This window comes from Nerophis lumbriciformis, linkage group LG07 (genome assembly GCF_033978685.3).
Source record: "Nerophis lumbriciformis linkage group LG07, RoL_Nlum_v2.1, whole genome shotgun sequence".
Taxonomy (NCBI): Eukaryota; Metazoa; Chordata; class Actinopteri; order Syngnathiformes; family Syngnathidae; genus Nerophis; species Nerophis lumbriciformis.
This window is the reverse complement of record NC_084554.2, coordinates 28,207,675-28,232,998: the sequence shown is the minus strand read 5'-3', so window position 1 is coordinate 28,232,998 and position 25,324 is coordinate 28,207,675. Positions and strand designations below refer to the sequence as shown.

The window sequence follows — 25,324 nt, the reverse complement described above, 5'->3', positions numbered from 1 at the left end:
AGGTGAGTACAGGTACAGGTGAGACGGTGCCTTCTGTTACGGCGCACGCGCAGTCTGCTTCTCCCTCCTCGGCGGGAGCACCTAGAAGCTCTGCTGTGAGCTCCGCAAGACACGCCCCCGCGCTTTCCGCGCAGACCGCGCCCACGCGCCGCCGACGCTGGAGGCGATCAGCAATCAGCGCACCTGGACCTGATGAGAGGGAGCTGAATAAAGGACCAGTGGACCCAAGGATCCTGGCGGGAACTTAGTTTTCAATGGTGGACCGTAAGCCTACTCTAGCTTGATGCTTTCTGTTTTCTGTCTGTATTTTCCCTCCGTGCCTAACGTCCTTGTTTGTCCTCCCTCAGTGCCCTCCCGAGTTTTGCCCCTTGGTGAGTCTTCCTTTATTTTCCCCTGTGGACTTTGGACTGCCTTCCTCGATCCTTGACCCTCGCCCGGACATGGACCTTGTCACTCCTCTCCTGCCCTGGATCACCTGCCTGCCCCACGGACTGCCTCGTTCCTTGGCTCTCATCAACACTTGGTAACACACACTCAGTTGACCTTACACACACACACACACACACACACACTCCTGAGTTTTGTCACACTCAATTTACTTAGTTTAGTTATTGTTAGTACTGTTTAGCATTATTATATATATATATATATATATATATATATATTGACTATATATATATATATATAATAAATTATTGAACATTACCCCCCTTGTTGTCTGAGCCGTCAACTCCCATTTAGCAATCATAACACCTTCATTACAAAAACGACAGGCAAAAGCAACACAGGTAATGCAGGAACTCGGGAATAACGCGCAGACACTAATGCAAGCAAGGCAGCACAGTGGTACAGGGGTTAGTGCGTGTGCCTCACAATACAAAGGTCCTGGGTTCGATCCCCGGGCTCGGGGTTTTTCTGTGTGGAGTTTGCATGTTCTCCTCCGGGTACTCCGGCTTACTCCCACATCCAAAGACATGCACCTGGGGATAGGTTGATTGGCAACACTAAATTGGCCCTAGTGTGTGAATGTTGTCTGTCTATCCGTGTTGGCCCTGCGATGAGGTGGCGACTTGTCCAGAGTATACCCCGCCTACCGCCCGAATGTAGCTGAGATAGGCTCCAGCACCCCCCGCGACCCTAAAAGGGACAGCTGAAACACAAAAAGAACCAGCATTGTCTGCCACACAACACCAGCAAATAAACCCTTCTAATTAATAATCAGAAGTACACTGTACTTCTGTACAGTGTACAGCTGTTCACGTTGATGACTCATGACTGCTGCGCCAGGTCCACTACTAACCACATTGTGAAGTATGCAGACGACACGACAGTAGTGGGCCTCATCCGTGACAACAACTACATGGACTACAGGGAAGAGGTGAAACATCTGGTTGACTGGTGCAGAACCAACAACCTGGTCCTGAATGTCGACAAGACCAAGGAGATCATCGTTGACTTCAGGAAGCACCAGTCCAGCCACGCTCCACTCTTCATCAACGGCACAGCGGTGGAGATAGTAAGCAGCACCACGTTCCTGGGGGTGCAGATAACTGACAATATAACCTGGTCCCTACACACATGAGCTCTTGTAAAAAGAGCTCAGCAGCGCATGCACTTTTTGCGTCGGATGAAAAGAGCACAGCTCCCTCCCCCCATTCTCAGCACATTCTACAGAGGCACTACAGACAGCCTGCTGACCAACTGCATCTCTGTCTGGACTGGAACCTGCAATGCCTCAGCCTGGAAGTCTCTCCAGAGAGTGGTGAGGACGGCGGAAAAGATCATCAGGACTCCTCTTCCTCCTATCCAGGAGATCGCAGAAAGCCGCTGCCTGACCAGGGCTCAGAAAATCTGCAGAGACTCCTCCCACCCCCACCAAGGAGTGTTTTCACTGCTGGACTCTAGAAACAGGTTCCGCAGCCTCCGAAGCAGAACCTCCAGGTTCTGTAACAGCTTCTTCCCTCAGGCCGTAAGACTCTTGAACGCATCATAATTATGCCCTCAACTCCCCCCAAAATGGATTAACTCGCTGGAATAATAAAAAAGACAATATAACATAAACGTGGATGCATGTGAAAAAGTGCAATATATTTATCTGTACAGTAACCTATTTATTTATTTATATATGCACCTTATTGCTTTTTTATCCTGCACTACCATGAGCTGATGTAACAAAATTTCGTTCTTATCTCTGCTGTAAAGTTCAAATTTGAATGACAATAAAAAGGAAGTCTAAGTCTAAGTCTAAGAAAACAAGGGAAAACACAAACAGCAGCCAAACTTTTTGAGGGATCACGACATAATGTCCTGTTTTCCCAGGACATGTCCTGTCCTGGCTGTTTTATTTCCCAGAAAGTAAAGGAAACACCCTGGTTGTCATTGCTTTTAAACAATGATAAAGAAAGACAAATACAAATATAAAGGTATGTTTTGTACATCAACATCAAACCTCCCCAAAACTCTCTTACCTTTAGCCCCCAAGACAATATGTTGCGGCCTACTACTTCATTAATTTCAGTGTGAATGCGGCCTACGCACCCTGGGCATCTATTAGTTGAATATACTATGGCGGTCTTGAATCCCGCTAGACATACCACAAACTACAATCACATCGCAAACACGAAAATAACATTTAAAAGGTCTCTCAACACACACGGCAGCTACTAGGGCAACTATGCAGAATAATAAACAACTAAGTTTAACTCCAGGCATGTAACTTTAGCAACTCTTTAAAAAACAGGTGATGCAATAAATGCTGGGAGTAATGTTGGCTCCCAGCATGCTTTTTTCGGAATCTTTTTTTGTAAATAGATCCTCAAAATAGTTTAGAGGAAACATAGTTGTTTATTATCCTCCCCTAGTAGTAGTTCTCGTGTGTGTGTGTGTGTGTGTGTGTGTGTTAGACACCTGTTTTACATATAGTTTTAGTTCTGCACCTAGATATTATGTCTACAGGTAAAATCCATCCCAAAACAGACACAGTAGTAATTTTAAACGTGTGTTCTAATCACCTACAGAAGAATGGAGGTTATTTCATATTGCATCTGGTGAATGGTAAATGGGTTGTACTTGTCTAGCGCTTTTCTACCTTTTTTTTAAGGAACGCAAAGCGCTTTGACACTATTTCCACATTCACCCATTCACACACACATTCACACACTGATGGCGGGAGCTGCCAAGCAAGGCGCTAACCAGGACCCATCAGGAGCAAGGGTGAAGTGTCTTGCTCAAGGACACAACGGACGTGACTAGGATGGTAGATGGTGGGGATTGAACCAGTAACTCTCAGATTGCTGGCACGGCCACTCTCCCAACTTGGCCACGCCGTGTTTTGGTGGCATCTTAATCCCGAATCATGTTATTTTCACACATAATTTGAAGGAATGATTTAATGTGTCTGCTAGATGCATTGTTGCAGTTAAAACAATACAGCTAAAGAAAGGGTCAACCTGCATACATTTCTAAATGATGGGTATATGAGGAAAGTATGGACCTCTCCAGTCAAAATGGGACGTAGCAAGCAAAAGGAATGCATTTTATATATTATATTATAATTTTTATGGATCTGGATAGAAACAATTTGAAAGACTCAAAGCCATATGCAATCCTAAAAATCCCTTGTGAGGAGAAACACTGAGTCAGAAAAATAGACAAAGAAAAGCAGACCAGGCGCTCAAAAACGAGATAATAGAAGGTAAGCCGCTAGTGTTGGATTTTGCATCCTCTTCTACTGATGTTTTCCTCAAGGTGGTTTCGGAAATGCTGTAAGAGCATGAGGAAGCACAGGCTATGGCAGTGACGTGCAGTCAGGGGAGGCAGGTGAGGCGGGGCCTCACGTGCCATCATGGAAAGAAAAAAAATTTAAAGAGAAAAAAAAACCCAATTAAATTGTTATATGTATCCAGTGATTATACTATAAAGTTATTTTTCATTTAACTTCACCAGTTTTAGATTATTTTTTATTCAAAATTGCTGAGTTTTCACATTTGCCGTTCAAATACTGAGAAGAGACGGTGCGGTGATCAGCAGCCAGTTGAGGCACGTCACTGAGTTGAGCCTCACCATGGATTGCGCAATGACTCGGCTAACTGCTGGCCTGCTGTGCAGTGAGACCGTATTGCTATATGAATTATATTATACATTTCCATAGTTTAGTTAGCTGAGGTATATAATGTACAGTGTCTTTTGTCAACAACTGTATGTGTGTAACGTATTTCTTGTGCTGAGCAATCATAAAACTGCTGCGAAGACGCACTGTGTGAGGCTCGCAGTAATCCCGCCTCCTGGTGGTAGAGGGCGGTAGTGATCTCAGGGAGCATTTCTGCGACTACTCGGCTGCAGAATAAGTGACAACAAGCAGCAACAGTTAGCTGCGATCGTTTGTTTTTTCCTCTTGCCTGGACTATTAACATGGAGGATTACATATCTAAAATAAAACAGTTTTCTAAACAGGACTTTCAATCGAAGCAGGAGGTAATAATTAAAGGAAAATCTTCATCGAGACAGAGAGACTTTTAAAACTGAAGAAAGATAAGGACGACTTCTATAAACAAGTTATCGATGCTTTTGTTCAAAAGGAGCTGCGCATGGACTTCATTTATAAGTAAAGGTAAGACCATAATAACGTTTATTTTATTAAATGTGCTTTTTTGTGTGCTACAGTTTGTATGTGTAAAGTTAAAGTTAAGTTAAAGTACCAATGATTGTCACACACACACTAGGTGTGGTGAAAGTTGTTCTCTGCATTTGACCCATCCCCTTGATCACCCCCTGGGAGGTGAGGGGAGCAGTGGGCAGCAGCGGCACCTTCCCCGGGAATAATTTTTGGTGATTTAACCCCCAATTCCAACCCTTGATGCTGAGTGCCAAGCAGGGAAGAATGCTGGTATAAGCTTTTAAACATAACCCGTTAACTGCTGCCAATCAAATGGTGAATAAGATACTCTTTAGGGTTCATATGTTTGTAAATCTGACTGTGATGAAGTCAGTGCCTCACCAGCCATGAACCTCACCGCACGTCACTGGGCTTTGGTATCAATGGAAGAGAAGACGGAAGCCCTGAAATGTCTTTTTTAATTGTGTTTTGAAGTAATCGTGGACCAGGGCGACAAAAAACATGCAATTAAATGAAAAAAAAAAAAAAAAAGTTTTACATCATACGCAAATACGGTGTTAGCTTTCATTGTTATGCTGATGACACCCAACTCTACATGCCCCTAAAGCTGACCAACACGCCGGATTGTAGTCAGCTGGAGGCGTGTCTTAATGAAATTAAACAATGGATGTCCGCTAACTTCTTGCAACTCAACGCCAAGAAAACGGAAATGCTGATTATCGGTCCTGCTAAACACCGACATTTATTTATTTAATAATACCACCTTAACATTTGACAACCAAACAATTACACAAGGCGACTCAGTAAAGAACCTGGGTATTATCTTTGACCCAACTCTCTCGTTTGAGTCACACATTAAGAGTGTTACTAAAACGGCCTTCTTTCATCTCCGTAATATCGCTAAAATTTGTTCTATTTTATCCACTAGCGACGCTGAGATCATTATTCATGCGTTCGTCACGTCTCGTCTCGACTACTGTAACATATTATTTTCGGGTCTCCCTATGTCTAGCATTAAAAGATTACAATTGGTACAAAATGCGGCTGCTAGACTTTTGACAAGAACAAGAAAGGTTGATCATATTACGCCTATACTGGCTCACCTGCACTGGCTTCCTGTGCACTTAAGATGTGACTTTAAGGTTTTACTACTTACATATAAAATACTACACGGTCTAGCTCCGTCCTATCTTGTCGATTGTATTGTACCATATGTCCCGGCAAGAAATCTGCGTTCAAAGAACTCCGGCTTACTAGTGATTCCCAAAGCCCAAAAAAAGTCTGCGGGCTATAGAGTGTTTTCTATTCGGGCTCCAGTACTATGGAATGCCCTCCTGGTAACAATTAGAGATGCTACCTCAGTAGAAGCATTTAAGTCCCATCTTAAAACTCATTTGTATACTCTAGCCTTTAAATAGACCCCCCTTTTAGACCAGTTGATCTGCCATTTATTTTATTTTCTCTTCTGCTCCCCTCTCCCTTGTGGAGGGGGGGGCACAGGTCTGGTGGCCATGGATGAAGTGCTTGCTGTCCAGAGTCGGGACCCGTGGTGGACCGCTCGCCTGTGCATCGGTTGGGAACATCTCTGCGCTGCTGACCCGTCTCCGCTCGGGATGGTGTCCTGCTGGCCCCACTATAGACTGGACTCTTACTATTATGTTGGATCCACTATGGACTGGGCTCTCACAATATTATGTCAGACCCACTCGACATCCATTGCATTTGGTCTCCCCTAAGGGGAGGGGGGGGGGGGGGGGGGTTACCCACATATGCGGTCCTCTCCAAGGTTTCTCATAGTCATTCACATCGACGTCCCACTGGGGTGAGTTTTTCCTTGCCCTTATGTGGGCTCTGTACCGAGGATGTCGTTGTGGCTTGTGCAGCCCTTTGAGACACTTGTGATTTAGGGCTATATAAATAAACATTGATTGATTGATTGACATGCCTACATTGTCTATGCAAGGAAATGGGCTCCCCAGTTCTGTAGATAAAGTCACACCAAGTGGGGGCGGCATATCAAGTTCGGCGATCAGTCAGTTATCTACCCATGAATAAAAAAAACTAATCAATATTATAGTAAATGGCAGCCTAGTTCATTTATAAGAGCAAAGATACACATAAAGAGAACTTGTTAGTACAAGTGCAACGAATGTCTTCTGGACGATAAGTGTCTTTTAAATTTATGTGTGATGTTTGCCCAATCACATAGCAACTTCCTTTAAACAAGCTCAAGTGTATCTGAAGGAAGAGAAGTGTGAGACTTCAGCTGCGGTGCAGCAGCTTGAGAAAAATAACCCAAAAAAAAACAACAAAGTTTCAATCCCGCAAACCCAGAACAAGCCGTATCACACGCACCACCAATAATCATTTCAAGGTTTCTGTAATCCATGAGAGATCCAGTGACGACAACTGAACATGCATTCAGACAATACAACCTACAGGCAGGATTTTGGGCGGTATTATGAAGCGCCATTCCTGTTAGCCAGCCATGACCACATGAATGCAGACGCGATTACTGATTCTGCAAGCAGCACTGGACTCTGTGGCGGAGATTATTATGAATTTGGTCATCGGCAATGAGGACTCTACAGCGGAGGGGAAAACAAATATTAGGGCCCCCTTCAGTGGCGGGGCCAGCGTGAGCTATTTTCCATTTTAATGCATTATGTGCGTATATAAGCGAAAGACGAGATGAGTTTTTTTTTTCTTTTTGTCCATCGTGTGTGTGCATGTGTGTGCGTTGGATTCAGCAAACTCAGATTTACATTTCCTTTGCACAGGCGGAGACATTTTTTCAGACGTGGGCAGCATGACTGCAATGATATATAAGGTTTGCTCTCTAGCACTCAGACCAACACACACACACACACACACACACACACACACACACACACACACACACACACACACACACACACACACACACACACACACACACACACACACACACACACACACATTCCTTTGCATGGTCTCAGCAAGGACTAAAAAAAATTGGTTTAAAGAGTGCTATTAGTTACAATATTTGAAAACTCATTACATACAAAAGCTTAAAACAAGTTTCGGAATGCATGAACAAGTGGAAAAAATTATTGGTATTATGGAGCTTACTTCAGAAATTACATTTTAAAACTAATTCTTGGAAAATATGAATCGATTTAAAATCTAAATAAATAAGAATCGTGATTCTAATGATAACTGTACACCTTGGTGTTTTTTTGAGAACGTTTGGTTTCCGTCCTACTTTTCATATGATTCTATTTTTGACAAAAAGTTTCCGCAAAATTTTTTGTATGTCACATTGTTATTGTACTGCCTGCATCTAACATACTAAAAAGGTAGTTTGCCTGTATATTATACCATGGATTGGAGTGCCCTAGCAAATAATCAGAATATGTTTGTTTTTTTTTTTTTATAAGGAAAAGCTGCAAAATAAACCAAATAAAGTTCCATGTCTTAGCTTTTGGATAAAGAAGATGAGAAATACTTTTGAATTCCAGAAAAAAAGCTTGTATGATGGTACCCACCTCCCTTTCCGCTAATTGCAATCTTTGCCAACAAGTCTTCAGGAAAAGAGATGTTATCCATGTGATTCGTCATTTTTATGTATTTCGCATTGCTGTCTGCAAAATTATTCTCTATAAAATAGGGTTGTGTTACTATTTTGGGAGTCTGGAAATTATTTACATTTTAATTTTAAAAAATTGGAAAAAAAAACATACAATTGAGTTTTTAGCAGACCTTTAGAAACGGGTTACTAATGAATCTATAAAGAGCATACCGTACATTCAGGGCTGATTTATCAATTAAATCAATTAGAAAAAAAAAAAGATGTATTGTTGCTTCGATGATTCGTTTCATGAGTAAAATACGGAGACAGTTTTTCTGCACGTATGACGGCGGTGCACCCACTGGTGATGCTGGTTGCACTGTGGGTGATGTGGCCTTTTGTGTGGCTTTTTTTCAACTTAAGTAATATATATACATACATACATATATATATATATATATATATATATATATATATATATATATATATATATATATATATATATATATATATATATATATATATATATATATATATATATATATATACATACATATATATATATATATTGATGCTCCTGTGATTAAAAAAAATGCAATTTCAATGTATTTTGCATGTCGAAGAAGAAAGAATAAAGGTCATTAGAAACATTCTTGTTGATTTCAACTATTTTCCCTAAAAGACGCATTTAGGCTATAAAGTGTGTTTTATTCGATTACTCCATTACTAAAATAATCGATAGCTGTAGCCCAACATACATTAAATAAAAGTCAAATAAGGGCATGAATGGGGAGGTTTTTTTTTTCTATTTACTAGCTTTTACCAGCATCATTTGCAAGCACAAATAAAAAATAACAACCATAAAGAATCAAGGCGTGTGTGTGTACATTCAAATGTAGCCCCCAGGTGGAGTGTGTGTGTTTGCATGAGGCACAACTGAACACTTTGTCATTTTAAGTATAACACAGTTATTGATTCCATAGGTTTGACTCCAAATGGAATGATGTCTTCCTCCGAGAGTTGATTAAACCCTTAAAGCCTCTTGGTGCTTACGCATTTTGTTTGTGCGTATGTGTCGATGATAGCATTACAAAAAGGGTTTTTGTCCCCGATTCTTTCTTTCTCAAGAGAAAAACAAAGAGTGGAAATTAAATTAGGTCGAAAACAAGCTTCCAACTGTGTGTTTTTTAAGTACACTATATTGCCGAAAGTATTTGGCCACCCATCTAAATGACGAGAATCAGGTGTCCTAATCACTTGCCCGGTGTATAAAATCAAGCACTTAGGCATAGAGACTGTTTCTACAAACATTTGTGAAAGAATGGGCCGCTCTCAGTGATTTCCAGCGTGGAACTGTCATAGGATGCCACCTGTTCAACTAATCCAGTCGTGAAATTTCCTCGCTCCTAAATATACCAAAGTCAACTTTATTGTAAGAAAAGTGAAGAGTTTAGGAACCACAGCAAGTCAGCCACCAAGTGGTAGGCCACGTAAACTGAGAGAGAGGGGTCAGCGGATGCTGAAGCACATAGTGCAAAGACTTTCTGCACAGTCAGTTGCTACAGAGCTCCAAACTTCATGTGACCTTCCAATTAGCCCACGTACAGTATGCAGAGAGCTTCATGGAATGTGTTTCCATGGCCAAGCAGCTGCATTTAAGCCATACATCACCAAGTCCAATGCAAAGCGTCAGATGCAGTGGTATAAAGCAGTCTTCATTGCTCTGGAGTCCAATGGCGACGCCTTCTCTGGACTGATGAATCACGCTTTTCCATCTGGCAATCTAATCGGCGAGTCTGAGTTCAGAGGTTACCAGGAGAATGCTACATTTTGGACTGCATTGTGCAGAGTGTGGAATTTGGTGGAGGAGGAATTATGGTGTGGGGTTGTTTTTCAGGAGCTGGGCTTTGCCCCTTAGTTCCAGTGAAAGGAACTTTGAATGCTCCAGGATACCAAAAGATTTTGGACAATTCCATGAGATGGCACTTCAAGTTGATATGTGAGTAAAGACAGGTGGCCAAATACTTTTGGCAATATAGTGTATATTAGAAAAAAAGTACTTAAAAAGACGATAACGGGCCAAGCAAGCATCTCAGTTGGTGAGTCAGTTGTTGTACAAGGAATACATTGAAAGCAACACTGGTATTTCATTTTACTGCAACTATACAGTAGATGAAGGCTTGCACACACACACACACACACACACACACACACACACACACACACACACACACACACTTTGCCCAGGTCCCCAAAGCTAATTAAAGAGAAGGTAGGCAAGGCGAGATGCGATAACTCCGTGAATCATGTAGAATAGTTGTAATGGGTGACCTTTCTTTCTGTGCGCGTGCAGCGGGCAGAAATCTCATTTGAGAGTGAGCCAGTCCAATTTGCCGCGGCGAGGCAGGTGTCAAAGTCTCACGCAAGCAGAAAAACATCCCTCTGTGCATTCTCTGTTTTCAGGTTTTTTTTGTTTGTTTGTTTCAGATCACATGACAACGCCCTGTGAGAAAATGCAAAGGCGGTTTGTACTACGTCTCGTATTCTCGACTTTGTGTTTGGCGGACAACGGGCTTAGGCAAAATCCCGATTTTGGGACTTCGATTTGGGAGTCGGAATGACAAGAAGTGGAATTTTGAAAAACAATTCGTACAGTGAAGCAACAGTAATATAATGTAAAGCAGGGATATTCAACTAAGTTGTTCCGATCCCACAGTTTCAAAAGGCTAAGGACCGGGGGGTTGGACTTCTCACTTCACTATTATTCTTATTTTGTATACTAGCGTGATTTTGTTTTTTTTATTTTGTTAGAGTTTACTGCAGTATATAAGGACTTTCTGCAAAAAAGCCAGGGAAAGCTCATCTCTATGACAGCACGCTAGTGTTTTTAGGGATCCGCTGGAAAACATTTTTGAATTGACTGAAGTGTTACGTTCGGGTCGCACTGAAACAATGGTATTGTTCTCAGCATACTGATGGGCAGGAAACAGCAGAAGCAGAGTGAAGGTAGGATGAGTCTTTATTCCAGTAACGTGGCAAAATGCTGGAAACGCACGAAAAGTTTAAAGCAAACTTAGCAACTTAGCAAAATCACAAAGTCAGCAAACATGAAAACGTACTGTAAAAAGGGCTGATATCAAGCATTAGAGTTGCTAAAGCAATAAAGTCTTGTGGCAAAAAAGATAAACGCAACTGTCGCGTCAAGCATGGCGGTGGTAGTATTATGCTTTGGGCCTGTTTTGCTGCCAATGGAACTGGTGCTTTACAGAGAGTAAACGGGACAATGCAAAAGGAGGATTACCTCTAAATTCTTAAGGACAACCTAAAATCATCAGCCCGGAGGTTGGGTCTTAGGCGCAGTTGGGTGTTCCAACAGGACAATCACCCCAAACACACATCAAACGTGGTAAAGGAATGGCAAAATCAGGCTAGAATTAAGGTTTTAGAATGGCCTTCCCAAAGTCCTGATTTAAACGTGTGGACAATGCTGAAGAAACAAGTCCATGTCAGAAAACCAACAAATTTAGCTGAACTGCACCAATTTTATCAAAAGGAGTGGTCAAAAATTCAAGCAGAAGCTTGTGGATGGCTACCAAAAGCGCCTTATTGCAGTGAAACTTGCCAAGGGACATGTAACCAAATATTAACATTGCTGTATGTATACTTTTGACCCAGCAGATTTGGTCACATTTTCAGTAGACCCATAATAAATGCATAAAAGAACCAAACTTCATGATTGTGTTTTGTGACAAACAAGTATGTGCTCCAATCACTCTGTCACAAAAAAAAAAAGAGTTGTAGAAATAATTGGAAACTCAAGACAGCCATGACATTATGTTCTTTACAAGTGTATGTACACTTTTGACCACGACTGTATACATGGGGAGTGATTAGTGGCGGCGGCAGGTGGAGACACGAATCAACAAACAGAAACAGGTGCGTGAGCCCAAGCGCTCCTAGCAGCAGGTAAACAAAGGACGACTAGGTGTGCTGGCAACATAAATAAACACTAAACTAAGAAGAATAACAACAAAACCAACAGAGGACATGACCAGGAAGGACCAATCATGAGCAGTTGAAAAAGACGCAACAAAAACAAAACCAAATGTTTAACAAATTAATATTAATTGCTTCTGAAGTGAACAAGCTACAGCAACACATTAGTTACACATATCACATTACCAAAAAAAATGCCAAAAAAGGACTTAAAAGGTAGCCTTGAGGACTGCCCCAGTTATTTAAATCACAAGTTTGGACCCCAGTGTTTGCGAGCAAGGTTGACATGTCAATAAAATGATCTGCCAATGTTGTTTTCCATTAAACAAAGAGAGCACAGTACCAAGTCAAATGTAGTGTGTGTTACATACTTGGCCATAAAGATGATTCTGATTCTGATGTGTTTGGTCCAAGTTCCTCTATACAACAGGAGCACACTTTCGTTTTTAAGGAATTTGCTGCAAAAAAAAAAGGGTAACACTTTAGTATGGGGAACATATTCAACATTAATTAGTTTCTTATTAACATGCAAATTAGTAACATATGGGCTCTTAATTAGTCATTATTAAGTACTTATTAATCCCTTATTCTGCATGGAGTCTTCCCTCAATAACCTCAGAATTATTGCTTATTAGTAACCCTAACCCTAACCCTTATATGTTCCCCTAGTGTCCAAATAACTCTAAATTAAGTCTGTGTTACTTAGAATATGCTCCCCATACTAAAGTGTTACCAAAATGTTTTTGCATTTTTACACTGAACTCCAGCCGCCGGTTGAATAGCCCTGCTATACAGGCTCTGAAATACAGTAAAATTATCAATTGGAATTTATATGCTGGTGTTTGCAAACACATTTCAAATGCATGCAATTGAGTAGGAATTCGAGGCACTTCCTCAATTTAATTTGGAATTTAGCACAAGCCTGGTGCACAAAAGGGATGATGTTCGTGATGAGAGCAAACATGAGAATTATAAACACAGTCCATCTTCATTAGGCTGAAGGCCAGATATTACTGGGCTGGACAGGTTGGAATGTTTGGTCGTCCATTTAGCCGAAGGCAGGAGCAGGAGGGCTGCTGTGCAGGGCTCCAACGCTCTTTGATCCTCTGCAAATGTGTGTGTGTGTGCGTGTGTGTGTGCATGTGTCTGCAATGTAATTTCACAACCCAAGTACACCAGCTGGTCCACGTTAAACTTCCAAGGTAACCATGGCGCCCCGCGGCTGATGGAGAGTGTGTACTTGCGCCAGCCGAAGAGTGTATATGCGCGTGATAACATGTGGTATACGTTTGGATGTGCTATACTCCCCTTTGGCTTTGACTTTTAAGGAGTCTCCACGCAGAGCTTTTGCCTCCATCAGGTAAACAAGATATGGGTTAGTGATTAGACAACATATAAACATACACTTGCCCATCGCCACGGGGGGATAGACGTATATCCCTCTGACCATTGAACACCTGGTGCAGGGTCATCCAAAACACTTTCATGTGTATCACTTCCCTATGTCATTTTTGGTATCTTGGTTCTCCAGTGTAAATAACATTTGGGCTCGTCTGCCAAGAACAATCTGTGGGGAAAACACTGATAAGCATAATATACACAGGACGATAGTTAGGCAGCCGTAATATACACAAGAATCCACTGTAATAACATTAATGCCTGTCCAATATGACACTTCCGGGGAAACATACGCTTTCTAAAGTTGCACAAACAAGTTGCATATCATGCAAAAGGGTGTGCTTTTTTTTTTAATCTTTCGATGACAAAATCATAATGTGTTAGAGTGTTCGCCCTTAGATCAGTAGGTTGTGAGTTCAAACCCCGGCCGAGTCATACCAAAGACTATAAAAATGGGACCCATTACCTCCCTGCTTGGCACTCAGCATCAAGGGTTGGAATTAGGAATGATGTTTGATAAGAAATTATCGAGTTTGAGCCTATTATCGAATCCTCTTATTGAACCGATTCCTTATCGATTCTCTTATCGAGTCCAGATAGGTTGTTGTATATGGAAAAAACACACAATATTTGGTTTAACGAAAGCTCACTTTTATTATATAAGAAAAAAATAAAATCTAATAAATAAATAAATATTGACTGTTACCCCCCTAAAAAAATAAAATAAAATAAATAAATATTGACTGTTGTTACCCAAAGTATATTAAGTGGGATTTTTCAGAAAAAACAAATATATACAGTAACACAAAAACAACCTGTCTCTGTGATCACTATAGGTGTATAAATAATAATATAGTGTTAAATAAAATCAGTCCCTTGGGCACAAAACTGAAAATAATACAGCTCTCCAAAAAGTGCACTTCTGCTGCTATTTGACATATAATTTGTTATGATGCTTTGACATTGTTGCACTTTATTTCTTTATTGAAAGAAAATTATATGAAGAGAAAAGTTGTTTGCAAATGTGGTTACAATGCTAAAAAATGAAAAGTTAAAGCTAAAAAGAAATACACTTTATTGAGTTAATATTATTTCTTTATATGGGGAAATATGTTATGTTATGAGCTAGGCTAGGGAATATAACAACTACACTACCCAGCATGCAACGGAAGTGACGAGCATGCGCAGTAGCCCCGAAAAGTGTTGTTGCATGTCGCCACCCGGCAGCTATGAATGAAGTTATGAGCACGCTGTTAAAGTAAACGTCAAGAACTCAGCCAACACGCCTCGTCTGCATTATTTATAATTAGACAGACAACACATATACAGTGTGATTTGGTTTGGTTTACAAGGAAAGAAAAACAAAAGTTAAAAAAGGGAGATCATGTCATATATGTTGTAAATATATGTATGTGCTGCGGTTGCTTTAAGAACGTTGCGACAGCTGCCGTAAAGGAGGTGCGTTGCTAGCCTGGTTGCTATGTTTCCGGTTGGTCGTAAAAGTGTTCGTCATGTGTTTGTACCCTGCTCAAATCTCTCAGTAAAGTTATTCATTGGATTATACCTTTTGTTTTGAACTTTATTACACCTTGGAGCGCTTTTTCCGGTCCATTGTTTTTCCTGCTTTCGCTATCTGCACCTAATGACTGAGCTACGTGACGTCATTTCTTATGATGTCCCACGGAGCATTTCTGGTCGGGACGGGATTCATTCCGAGGGATTTAAATAAAGAACCAACTATTTTTCTTTACTATAGTGGTCTCGATAACGGGTACCGGTTCTCAAAAAGGGATTCGAGTCCGAGGACTCGGTTCTTTTCTTATCGAACAACCGGGAAAACCGGTTTTGAGTATCATCCCTAGTTGGAATTGGGGGTTAAATCACCAAAAATTATTCCCGAGCATGGCCAATGCTGCTGCTCACTGCTCCCCTCACCTCTCAACTTAATAATTAACACCATGACCCACTGTCACAGTGCACTTTGATATGGATTATCAAAGGTAAGCTGTCTAAACATGTTTTTTTAAACAGATTATCACTTTTGAATTGTAATCAGTCGTGATTAATCACAGTAAATACAATTTTTGCCCAATTTGAATTAACTTTAAAAAAGAACCAAGTACAGTGGAACTTCGATTTATGAACACTCTCGCTGTACGAACCTTTTGATTTATGAACCACAGACCAGGGTTGTACGGTATACCGGTATTAGTATAGTACCGCGATACTAATGGATCATATTTGGTACTATACCACCTCTGAAAAGTAACGGTCCACCAACCCCCCAATTTGCTTATTTACTACTAAAAGACAAGTTGTCTTGTATGTTCACTATTTTATTTAAGTACAAACTTGCAATAAGAAACATATGTTTCATGTACCCTAAGATTTTTTGTTAAAATAAAGCCAATAATGCAATTTTTTAGGGGGGCCCCTTTATTTGAAAAAGTATAGAAAAATATTGAAACAATTTTGGTACCGGTACCAAAATATTGGTATCGGGACAACACTACCACAGACCGAATAAAAATTGACTTTTGTGTACGAACGTTTCATCTATCCAATGTCCTGATCAATGTCCGCACAGCTGCCTTTCAGGTAACCATCGACGATTGAAGTAAAGGTGTTACGGTGCTGGCGAGGAGGCATGGTTATGCCGATTGTTTTTCCGGTGAGGACAGCAGGAACTCCAGAGACAGCGTGCAGGTAGGACAAATGATTTATTTGTATAAATCATACACGAAAATAGAAACGAACAAAACAAGTGAACACAAGGAGAGCGTGCCTAGCACAAGGAAAGCTAACGGAATAGCACACACAGGGAAGGCATAAGGCAACGCTCAGCTTACGGACACAAGGAATAAACGTGACAGTTGCATAAAGCAAACAAAAGCACCAGCCTGAGTGACGGGAAAAAGCAGAACTAAATAGCTCTCTGATTAGTGCCCGGGAACAGGTGTGAGTCCCGAACACTAATCAGATGCAGGCGAAAACAATCAGAAACCATGACAACCAAGACAAAACAGGAGTGCTGAAACATAACTTATATCACAAGTGACTCAAAACCCAAAATAAACTATGATCCAACACCAGATCATAACAGTACCCCCCTCCTATGGGAGAGATTCCAGATGTCCCCAAAACAATAAACCCCAGACCAAGTCCAAATTCACGGGTGGCGGAGGGGAGACTTGGCGGAGGGTCGCCCGGTCAAATGTCCCCGAATCCACCGGGGACGAGTCAGGTGGCGGCGGCGAGTGGAACGGCGCTGCAGCAGGCGAAGCGGTCTACCACGGAACGACCACATTAGCGGCCGCCGAGAAGGCGGGCGTGAGTGGTGCCAGAACCTCAGCAGCAAGGAAGTTCTACACCCAAGTCCCTGGGCACCTGATGGCTGCCAGTGCGGCCGGCCAGCCGGTGGCGACGACGCAGGAGATGAGGGCCGTGTCGTGGGACGGCCCGCCGGAGACCAGGAAGACGGAGGCACCTCTGGAGCTTGAGCGGCAGGCGAAGGAGGCTCTCGCGGTACTGCCAGCCGTGGAGCAGGAACTGACGTGGGAACCAGTCGAGGAGCAGGAACTGGCATGGGAACCAGTCGCGGAGCAGGAACTGGCGTGGGAACCAGTCGCGGAGCAGGAACTGGAACTGGTGCCAATCGCGGAGCAGGAACTGGAACTCGTGCCAGTCGCGGAGCAGGAACTGGAACTGGTGCCAGTCGCGGAGCAGGAACTGGAACTGGCGCCACACGAGGAGCAGGAACTGGAACTGGAGCCACACGAGGAGCAGGAACTGGAGCCACACGAGGAGCAGGAACTGGAACTGGAGCCACACGAGGAGCAAGAACTGGAACTGGAGCCACACGAGGAGCAAGAACTGGAACTGGAGCCACACGAGGAGCAGGAACTGGAACTGGTGCCACACAAGGAGCAGGAACTGGAACTGGAGCCACACGAGGTGCAGGAACTGGAACTGGAGCCACACGAAGAGCAGGAACTAGAACTGGAGCCACACGAGGAGCAGGAACTGGAGCAAGAACTGGTGCCAGCCGAGGAGCAGGGACTGGTGCCAGCCGAGGAACAGGAACTGGCGGCGAAGCTTGGCGTGGTGCAGGTACAGGCGGCGAAGCTTGGCGTGGTGCAGGTACTGAAGATGGTGGCGTTTGCAAGCTCACCGGAGATGATGGTGGCGTTTGCAAGCCCACCGGAGATGATGGTGGTGTTTGCAAGCCCACCGGAAATGATGGTGGCGTTTGCAAGCCCACCGGAGATGATGGTGGCGGTTGCAAGCCCACCGGAGATGATGATGGCGTTTGCAAGCCCACCGGAGATGATGGTGGCGTCTGCAAGCCCACCCGGGCTGAGGTTAGCCATGAACATGGCGGAGGTGGTCTAGCTGGGGGTTGCGGCTTGGCATGCCGAAGGACTGGTGGTGGTGGTCGGGCAGGAGGTAGCCTCCTGGCTGGGTGCAACTGTGCCATCCCATCGGCACAGCTCCTGGCACTACCCCCTCCGTCCCCAGGAAGCGGATGCCAGACGCAAAACAAATTGTACGGAACAGTCTCAAAGGGTGGGAGGTGGGTAGACTCCTCCTCCTCTCTAAATTGTCCAAACCGTTCATCTCTCCTTCTAACAGGAGAGTGACGAGGAGACAGGGAAGACAAAGTCTGTGACGTGGGCGGGGCTATGGTCCATAGGGGCGGAGTCAGAGTCACTGGGGGCGGAGGTGACTGAAAAAAATTGTCCCGATAGTCTGCTGTAGCAGACTGAGTGTCCCCAGCGGGAGGCAAACAGAACGACTCAGGAGAAAAACACAATTCATGCCCTCTGACGTCATTACCAAATGCCGGTGGCGTGACGACATCCGAGGGGGACGGCGCAGTGGTGTCCTCGACGCGGTTCTCCATCTGGCTTTTAGCCCAGTCTGTGAACTGTTTGGCGAAGTAATGGATCGGGTTGCCATACATCGGCGAAGTCGACACGGGTTGTGGTGTGCTGTGTTCCGGAGGGGAGGCTTGCGGGATGCGCGCATCCTGGCAGCGAGCCGCAGCCCTTCTGGATGGCCTGCGTCCGCGCCGACGCTTCCGGAATGGCGGCGCTGCAATTTCCTCGATCCCCTCGGGGGAACCGCGGAGCGTCAGTGCCTCCAATGCTTCCAGCATCCACATGTCGTCGAGTTCCTCGTGGGGAATAGCGGACATCAGACATACCTTCGTCCCACACGTCGTACCCGGAAAAACGGTGTGCTGGTGCTTTTCTGTTACGATGCTGGCGAGGAGGCATGATTATGCCGATTGTTTTTCTGGTGAGGACAGCAGGAACTCCAGAGACAGCGTGCAGGTATATCACAAGTGACTCAAAACCCAAAATAAACTATGATCCAACACCAGATCATAACGAAAGGAGCATGTGAGGTTAAAATAAATTGCTTGATTAATCTTCCTTCATACATGATTAATGCTTGTTCTGATTGGCTATCGAAATTGTCTATCACTTCTATGTGTCCGTTCACTGACAGTGCAAAGACGCCCGCATTGTTGATTCTGAATGCTCCGGGCAGATTTGGTACAGCATGGCAACATAAGCTATCTGAAGTCTGATTGGATACAAACTCTAAACCAAAAACGAAGAGAATATGAATATGCGCTGTACAAAAAAAATAATTTAATAAAGTAAATTAAAAATGACGATAACACTTTAGTATGGAGAACATATTCACCATTAATTAGTTGCTTATTAAAGTAACAAAGACTTAATTCAGAGTTATTTCGGACACTAGGGGAACATATAAGGGTTAGGGTTAGGTTCAGGGTTAGGGTTAGGGTTAGGATTACTAATAAGCAATAAGGGTTAGGGTTAGGGTTAGGGTTAATTAACTCTCAGTTAATGGATTTCTGGTTATATAATAAGGTCATGTAGAATAAGGCATTAATAAGTACTTAATAATGACTAATTAAGAGCCAATATGTTATTAATTTGCATGTTAATAAGCAACTAATTAACGGTGAATATGTGTTCCCCATACTATAGTGTTACCAAAATTACTTTTATCTTTAATTATGATCATGATTTCTGGTTATGTTAGGCCAGCATAGAAGGCCTTGGTGGCCCTGACGGCACACCACTGCTATGATGACAATATCCGTGTTAATTGGTAACTATGACGACGCATGCACTGTATGTGAAATAGCTAGTTGGTGAGGCTGCTTTTGACAAAAGGCCAAGAGGCTATTATGAGATCCGACAATGTCATGTAAGAGTTTTCTTGATTCTCCATAGGCTGATGCTACATACAAAAAACATTCTGTGAGATCCCGAATGAGTCCTCATCCACCTTACGTTGCATCAATAAAGCAATCTATAGCAACTACATTAACCATACAGCTCATCTTGCTTTGGATTCAGAACATGAATGTGTTGCTTTTATAAAGAATTTCAGAGAAGGTCATATCATATGTGTGTGTGTGTGTGTGTGTGTGTGTGTGTGTGTGTGTGTGTGTGTGTGCGGCGTTAAAAACGTCAAAGGGGTCACCAAAACAATCGCCATGGTAACAATGCTGTTGGACACATTCATATTTCCATCTAAGAAAGCACCCACACACACGTAGGTAACCATAGGAAATGACAAACCTCTTATTTCTTGGAGAATGGCTTACAATCAGGCAACAATGTTTGTATCCTTCTGTATACATTACGATTGGTATCACTGTAACAACTCATTTGGGAACAATTCAAAAAGATTGGATAGGACAAAGTAGCAAATAATTCTTATGGTTCCGCTGTGGGACTGGTGACAATGTTGTCTTTTTTACTACCGCGTGACCAGGACTGCGAGTTTTGCATGGATTTGTGACATTAACGCAACCGGAGATCATTTTCTTTGAATTAATTTAATGTTTGATGTTGCACTACGGACCTTGTGGCCTCCCCGCAGGACACCACATTGAAATCAGACCGCACACCTGCATGCAAGCATCTGCATTGACTTTACACTTAAAAAGCTTCCACCTGTCTAGGGTGCCATGTTTTACATTTTGACTGCACCTCAGCTGCTTCTTGACATCGATGTATTAATGAGAAGCCCCAAACGTCACCAAACAGTCTTATCAACACTCCTTGCTGACAGCCTTAAAGATGTTTAATCTTCTTGTGAGATGAAAAATTATCCTGCTATAAAGCTGTCCATTGCAGGATGGACAAAATCTAATGAAAATACAGCACTACGTATTGATAATGATAATATGCAGCGTTCTGTGCGCATATAAGCAGAGGTGGACTACAGCGAGTGTATCCACTGTCCTGTTATGACAGGGACAATTTATCACAGCTTTAATTTAGATCCTCACTGCGGTGTCGATAGGATGTGCCCTGCCCGCCGACCAGCCAATGCTCAAGCACTTGCAGGCCGACATGCAAGGATGGTGGCCCGTCTGGGACATACTTCATACTTGCATTGTCTTGGTATGCACGTTGAATGTATTATGTGACAGAGATCGTTTCTCCTACTTCTGAGTGTTTTTCCTTCTCCAATTTCCTTTTCAACTGAAAATCTGCCACACATACTTGCAAAAATTGCTGTTTTTGAGCATGTCACTGATGTATTTGTGCAAGCATCTTACTAGTGTGTGGGAGCCCTTCACTAGTGTCTGCGTGAGCACACCACTAGTGTCTCTGTGTTAACATTTCATTGTCATTTACACACTAGTGAAATGCTGGCACACACACACACACACACGCACACACACACACACACACACACACACACACACACACACACACACACACACACTAGTGAAATACTCTAACACAAACAGGAGTAAAATTCTGACACAGAGACACTAGTGCAGTGGTTCTTAACGTGGATTCGATCGAACCCTAGGGGTTCGGTGGAGCCTCCGCCGCGGAGGTCAAGACACACCTGACTCATCTTGTAAATAAAAACTTCTCCCTATCGGCGTACTATGGATACCCCCAAACATTGTTCCCTCTAATTTTCCATCTGATTTGCAGGTGTGCAATTTGTTGTGAGTTTATGCATTGTGTTGGTTTTGTTCTTTGAACGGTTCATTTTGTGCACCAGTAAAAAAAACATATAACTTTGTCTTGAATAATTAAAAAAAAAAAACGTTTAATTTTTCACTAAAGGGTTCTGTGAATGCACATATGACACTGGTGGGGTTCGGTACTTCAAACAAGGTTAAGAACCACTGCACTCGTGACATGCTCACACACAAGGACAACTGAAATTAAAATTATTTGACACACAAGTGAGATACTCAAAACATTTGTGAAATACTGACTCTCACAAATACACATATTAGTGAAATTCTGACACATACAAACACTGACGACATTTTGACACTAGTGACATGCTCACACTAGGGTTGTATGGTATACCGGTACTAATGAAGTACCCTAGTACCAATGAATTAAAAACGGTACTATATTGCTTCTGAAAAATACTGGTACTTTTTTTTTTTCACGGCACGCTGTCGTCACATCTTGACATTGCTGGTAAAACGAGCAGAGACGCATGTTAGGCAACGTACACAGACTGTGTGGAGTAATAAAAGTGAGAATGGACGCATTTTGGCTTAAAAAGTAACGATAAAGTTGAAGCTATAAACGCTGAAGCGCCGCTCTGCAAGAGGTGCTTAGCACTTGCTCTTGTTAGTTGTTTGCTAGCTAGCGACTAATGTCCATCCCCAGTCGATAGTGTTTTAGCTGCTACATGTCAACTTAATGTGTACTATATTTCAGCTGAAACGGAGTGCAGAGGCCCTCTGTCTAAGTCTGGAACTCGACAGCCCCCCATCAGAGCCTTTATGGATGATCTGACTGTCACAACTACATCAGTGCCCGGGGCAAGATGGATATTCCAGGGCCTGGAAAAGCTAAACTCCTGGGCAAGAATGAGCTTTAAACCAACTAAATCCAGGGCAATGGTTCTGAAGAAGGGAAAACTGGCAGACAAGTTCCGCTTCTTCGTGGATGGCACAGCAATCCCATCTATCACAGAGAAAGCGGTCAAGAGCCTGGGCAAGGTCTTTCGACTGTAGTCTCAGGGTTTCTGCAGCAATCCAAACGACCATCAATGAGCTGGATACGTGGTTATAGGCTGTAGACAAGTCTGGCTTAATTGGCCGGGTTAAGGCGTGGATTTACCAGCATGGCGTCTTACCCCAGGTACTCTGGCCTCTGTTGGTGTATGAGGTTCGTCTGTCAACATTGGAGACTCTGGAGAGGAAGATCAGCAGCTACCTCCGCCGATGGTGGGCTTTCCACGCAGCCTGTGCAGCACAGCACTTATTGGGAAGACCAACAAGCTCCAGCTCCCTTTCAGCAGCCTGGGCGAGGAGTTCAGGGTCTCTTGCACCAAAGAGGCTTTGCTCTATTGTGACTCCAAGGGTTTTAAAGTGGCGTCAGCGGGTATCGTAGTGCAAACTGGCAGGAAGTGGAGGGCTCAGGAAATCCTGGAGGTAGCAGAGTCTCGGCTGGGACATAGGGCCCTGGTGGGTACTGTGGCAACAGGCCGTGCTGGCTGGCAGCCTTCCCCCAACCTCGCTACGAGAAGGCACGTGGTAAGGACAATTGGCAGATAGTCCTGAAGGAGGTGCGTGCAGAGGTTGAGGAGGAAAGACACAGCAGGGTGGTGGGCATGCAGCAGCAGAGAACATGGACAAGGTGGGAGGGTGCACTGTAGAGGAAGGTGACCTCTTATGAGATCAGGCTGGCAGAACCCCAGCGTATTAAGTTCATGGTTCAAGCTGTCTACGACGTCCTACCCAGCCCATCCAATCTCCATCTCTGGGGCATGAATGACTCTCCAGCCTATGTGCTGTGCTCCAGGAAAGGCTCGCTGGAACATATCCGAAGCAGCTGCTCTAAAGCTCTGGGGGAGGGCCGCTACCGTTGGCGGCACGACCAGGTGCTGAAGCCATAGCTAAAGCCGTGGCCAAAAACAACAGCAGCAAGCAACAACTTGGCAGGAGGAGAATGGCCTTTGTCAGGGCTGGAGAGCAGCCACAGTCAAAGCCCAAACCAGCAGCCGGGCTCCTCACCTCAGCATTGGACTGGCATCTACAAGTGGACTTGGGCAAGCAGCTCAAGTTTCCAGACTACATCACGACAATTTCGTTGAGGCTAGACATCTTGCTTACGTCAGTATCTTCACGGCAGGTAAAGTAAGTGTTTTACAAGTAGGATTTCTGCAGGGCGAGGAATAGCTAAACATACTTTGCCACACACTGTCGGAGGATAGAAGAGCTAACCACTAACAGAAAGCTCACGCTCCTGAATGTAAACAAATGCCATGGGTGGATCTACACCAGACATCCACTGTAATGATACAAAGTACAAGAGCCGTACATACTCAATACTACAATAATTATGTCGATATTTTTTATCATCACAAAATCTGTTGTCTTTTTTATTGTTTATAAACACATGAAATATGTCCCTGGACACAGGAGAACTTTAAATATAACCAATGTATGACCCTATAACTCCTTTTTATTGAATTATTACCAACATTTGTAAAATCACCCAGAACTTATGTAAAGCATCCAAACAACAGAAGAATAAGTGGTTATTACATTTTAACAGAAGTGTAGATAGAACATGTTAAAACAGAAATTAAGCAGACATAAAGAGAAAAAATTAACAAGTACATCAATAATTAATTTTATACCGCTTGTCCCTCATAATTTTGCCAAAATAATACAACCGGAAATTATACAATATGTTACTGCATACATCAGCAGCCAATTAAGAGTCTTTGTTTGCTACTTATTACTAAAAGAGAAGTTGTCTAGTATGTTTACTATCTCATTCAATGCCGGAATTCTTCTTTGATTACAATAAAAAACATGTTTAATGTATCATAAGATGTTAAAACAAAGCCAATAATGAAATGTTTTTGTGGTCCCCTTTATTTTTTAAACGTACTGAAATACATTTTGGTCCTAGTACCGGTAACACAATATTGGTATCGGGACAACCCTAGCTCACACACACACTGGTGACATGTTTGCACAGAGACACTAGTGAAATGCTCACACAAACACTACTGACATAAAAATGCTCTCACACACACTAGTGAAAATCTCAAACACGAGTGGAATGCTAACAAACACACTAGTGAAACACTTAAATACAAACACTCGTGAAATGGTGACACACACTCTATAACAATTATTATGTACACAAACTAGTGAAATGCTTGCACAGAGACATGAGTGGCATGCTTACACACACACTAGTAAAATGCTCACACACAAACACCAATGAAATGAAAATGTTCTCAAACACACTAGTGAAAGGGAAACATTCAGCCGAGAAATTTGCGGCCAACCTGTTGGGCGCAAGTTCTCATTTCTAGTGATACATTTACAGAATCCGGATCAGAGTTCACATACGTAGTCTTCTCTGCATGAACTGTTTGAGTTGTTAATGTCTATGTTGTGTTTACTGAGAGAGGTGACGGTTCAGACACCAGGGGGCAGTATATACAATAATTTATTATATATAATAAATATATATAATAATAAACATTTACAACTAAACTATAGAAATAGAGTGTGTGACTAAAATACAAGAGTGTGTGTGTAGTGTAAGACTATGTGTGTAGATATCTGAAGTGTGTTACCAAGTGTTGATGAGAAAAGGCAGACAAGTCCAAAGAGGGCAAGGCAAAAGGGGTCCAAGTTCAGCGAGGGGTCCGTGGGGCAGAGAGAGACGTCAGAGTCCAGGGGCGAGTGAGGAGTCGGG

The 25,324-nt window shown here is 43.0% G+C and overlaps 1 protein-coding gene across 1 annotated transcript in view; it reads right to left on the bottom strand.

Annotated features, from left to right (window-relative positions):
* Positions 1-25,324, bottom strand: part of LOC133609695 (uncharacterized) — a 280,470-nt gene that overhangs the window by 98,265 nt on the left and 156,881 nt on the right. The window contains exon 5 of the mRNA XM_072913498.1: positions 12,533-12,619. Coding sequence (XP_072769599.1) covers positions 12,533-12,619 — 87 coding nt within the window. The remainder of the gene's footprint in view (positions 1-12,532; positions 12,620-25,324) is intronic.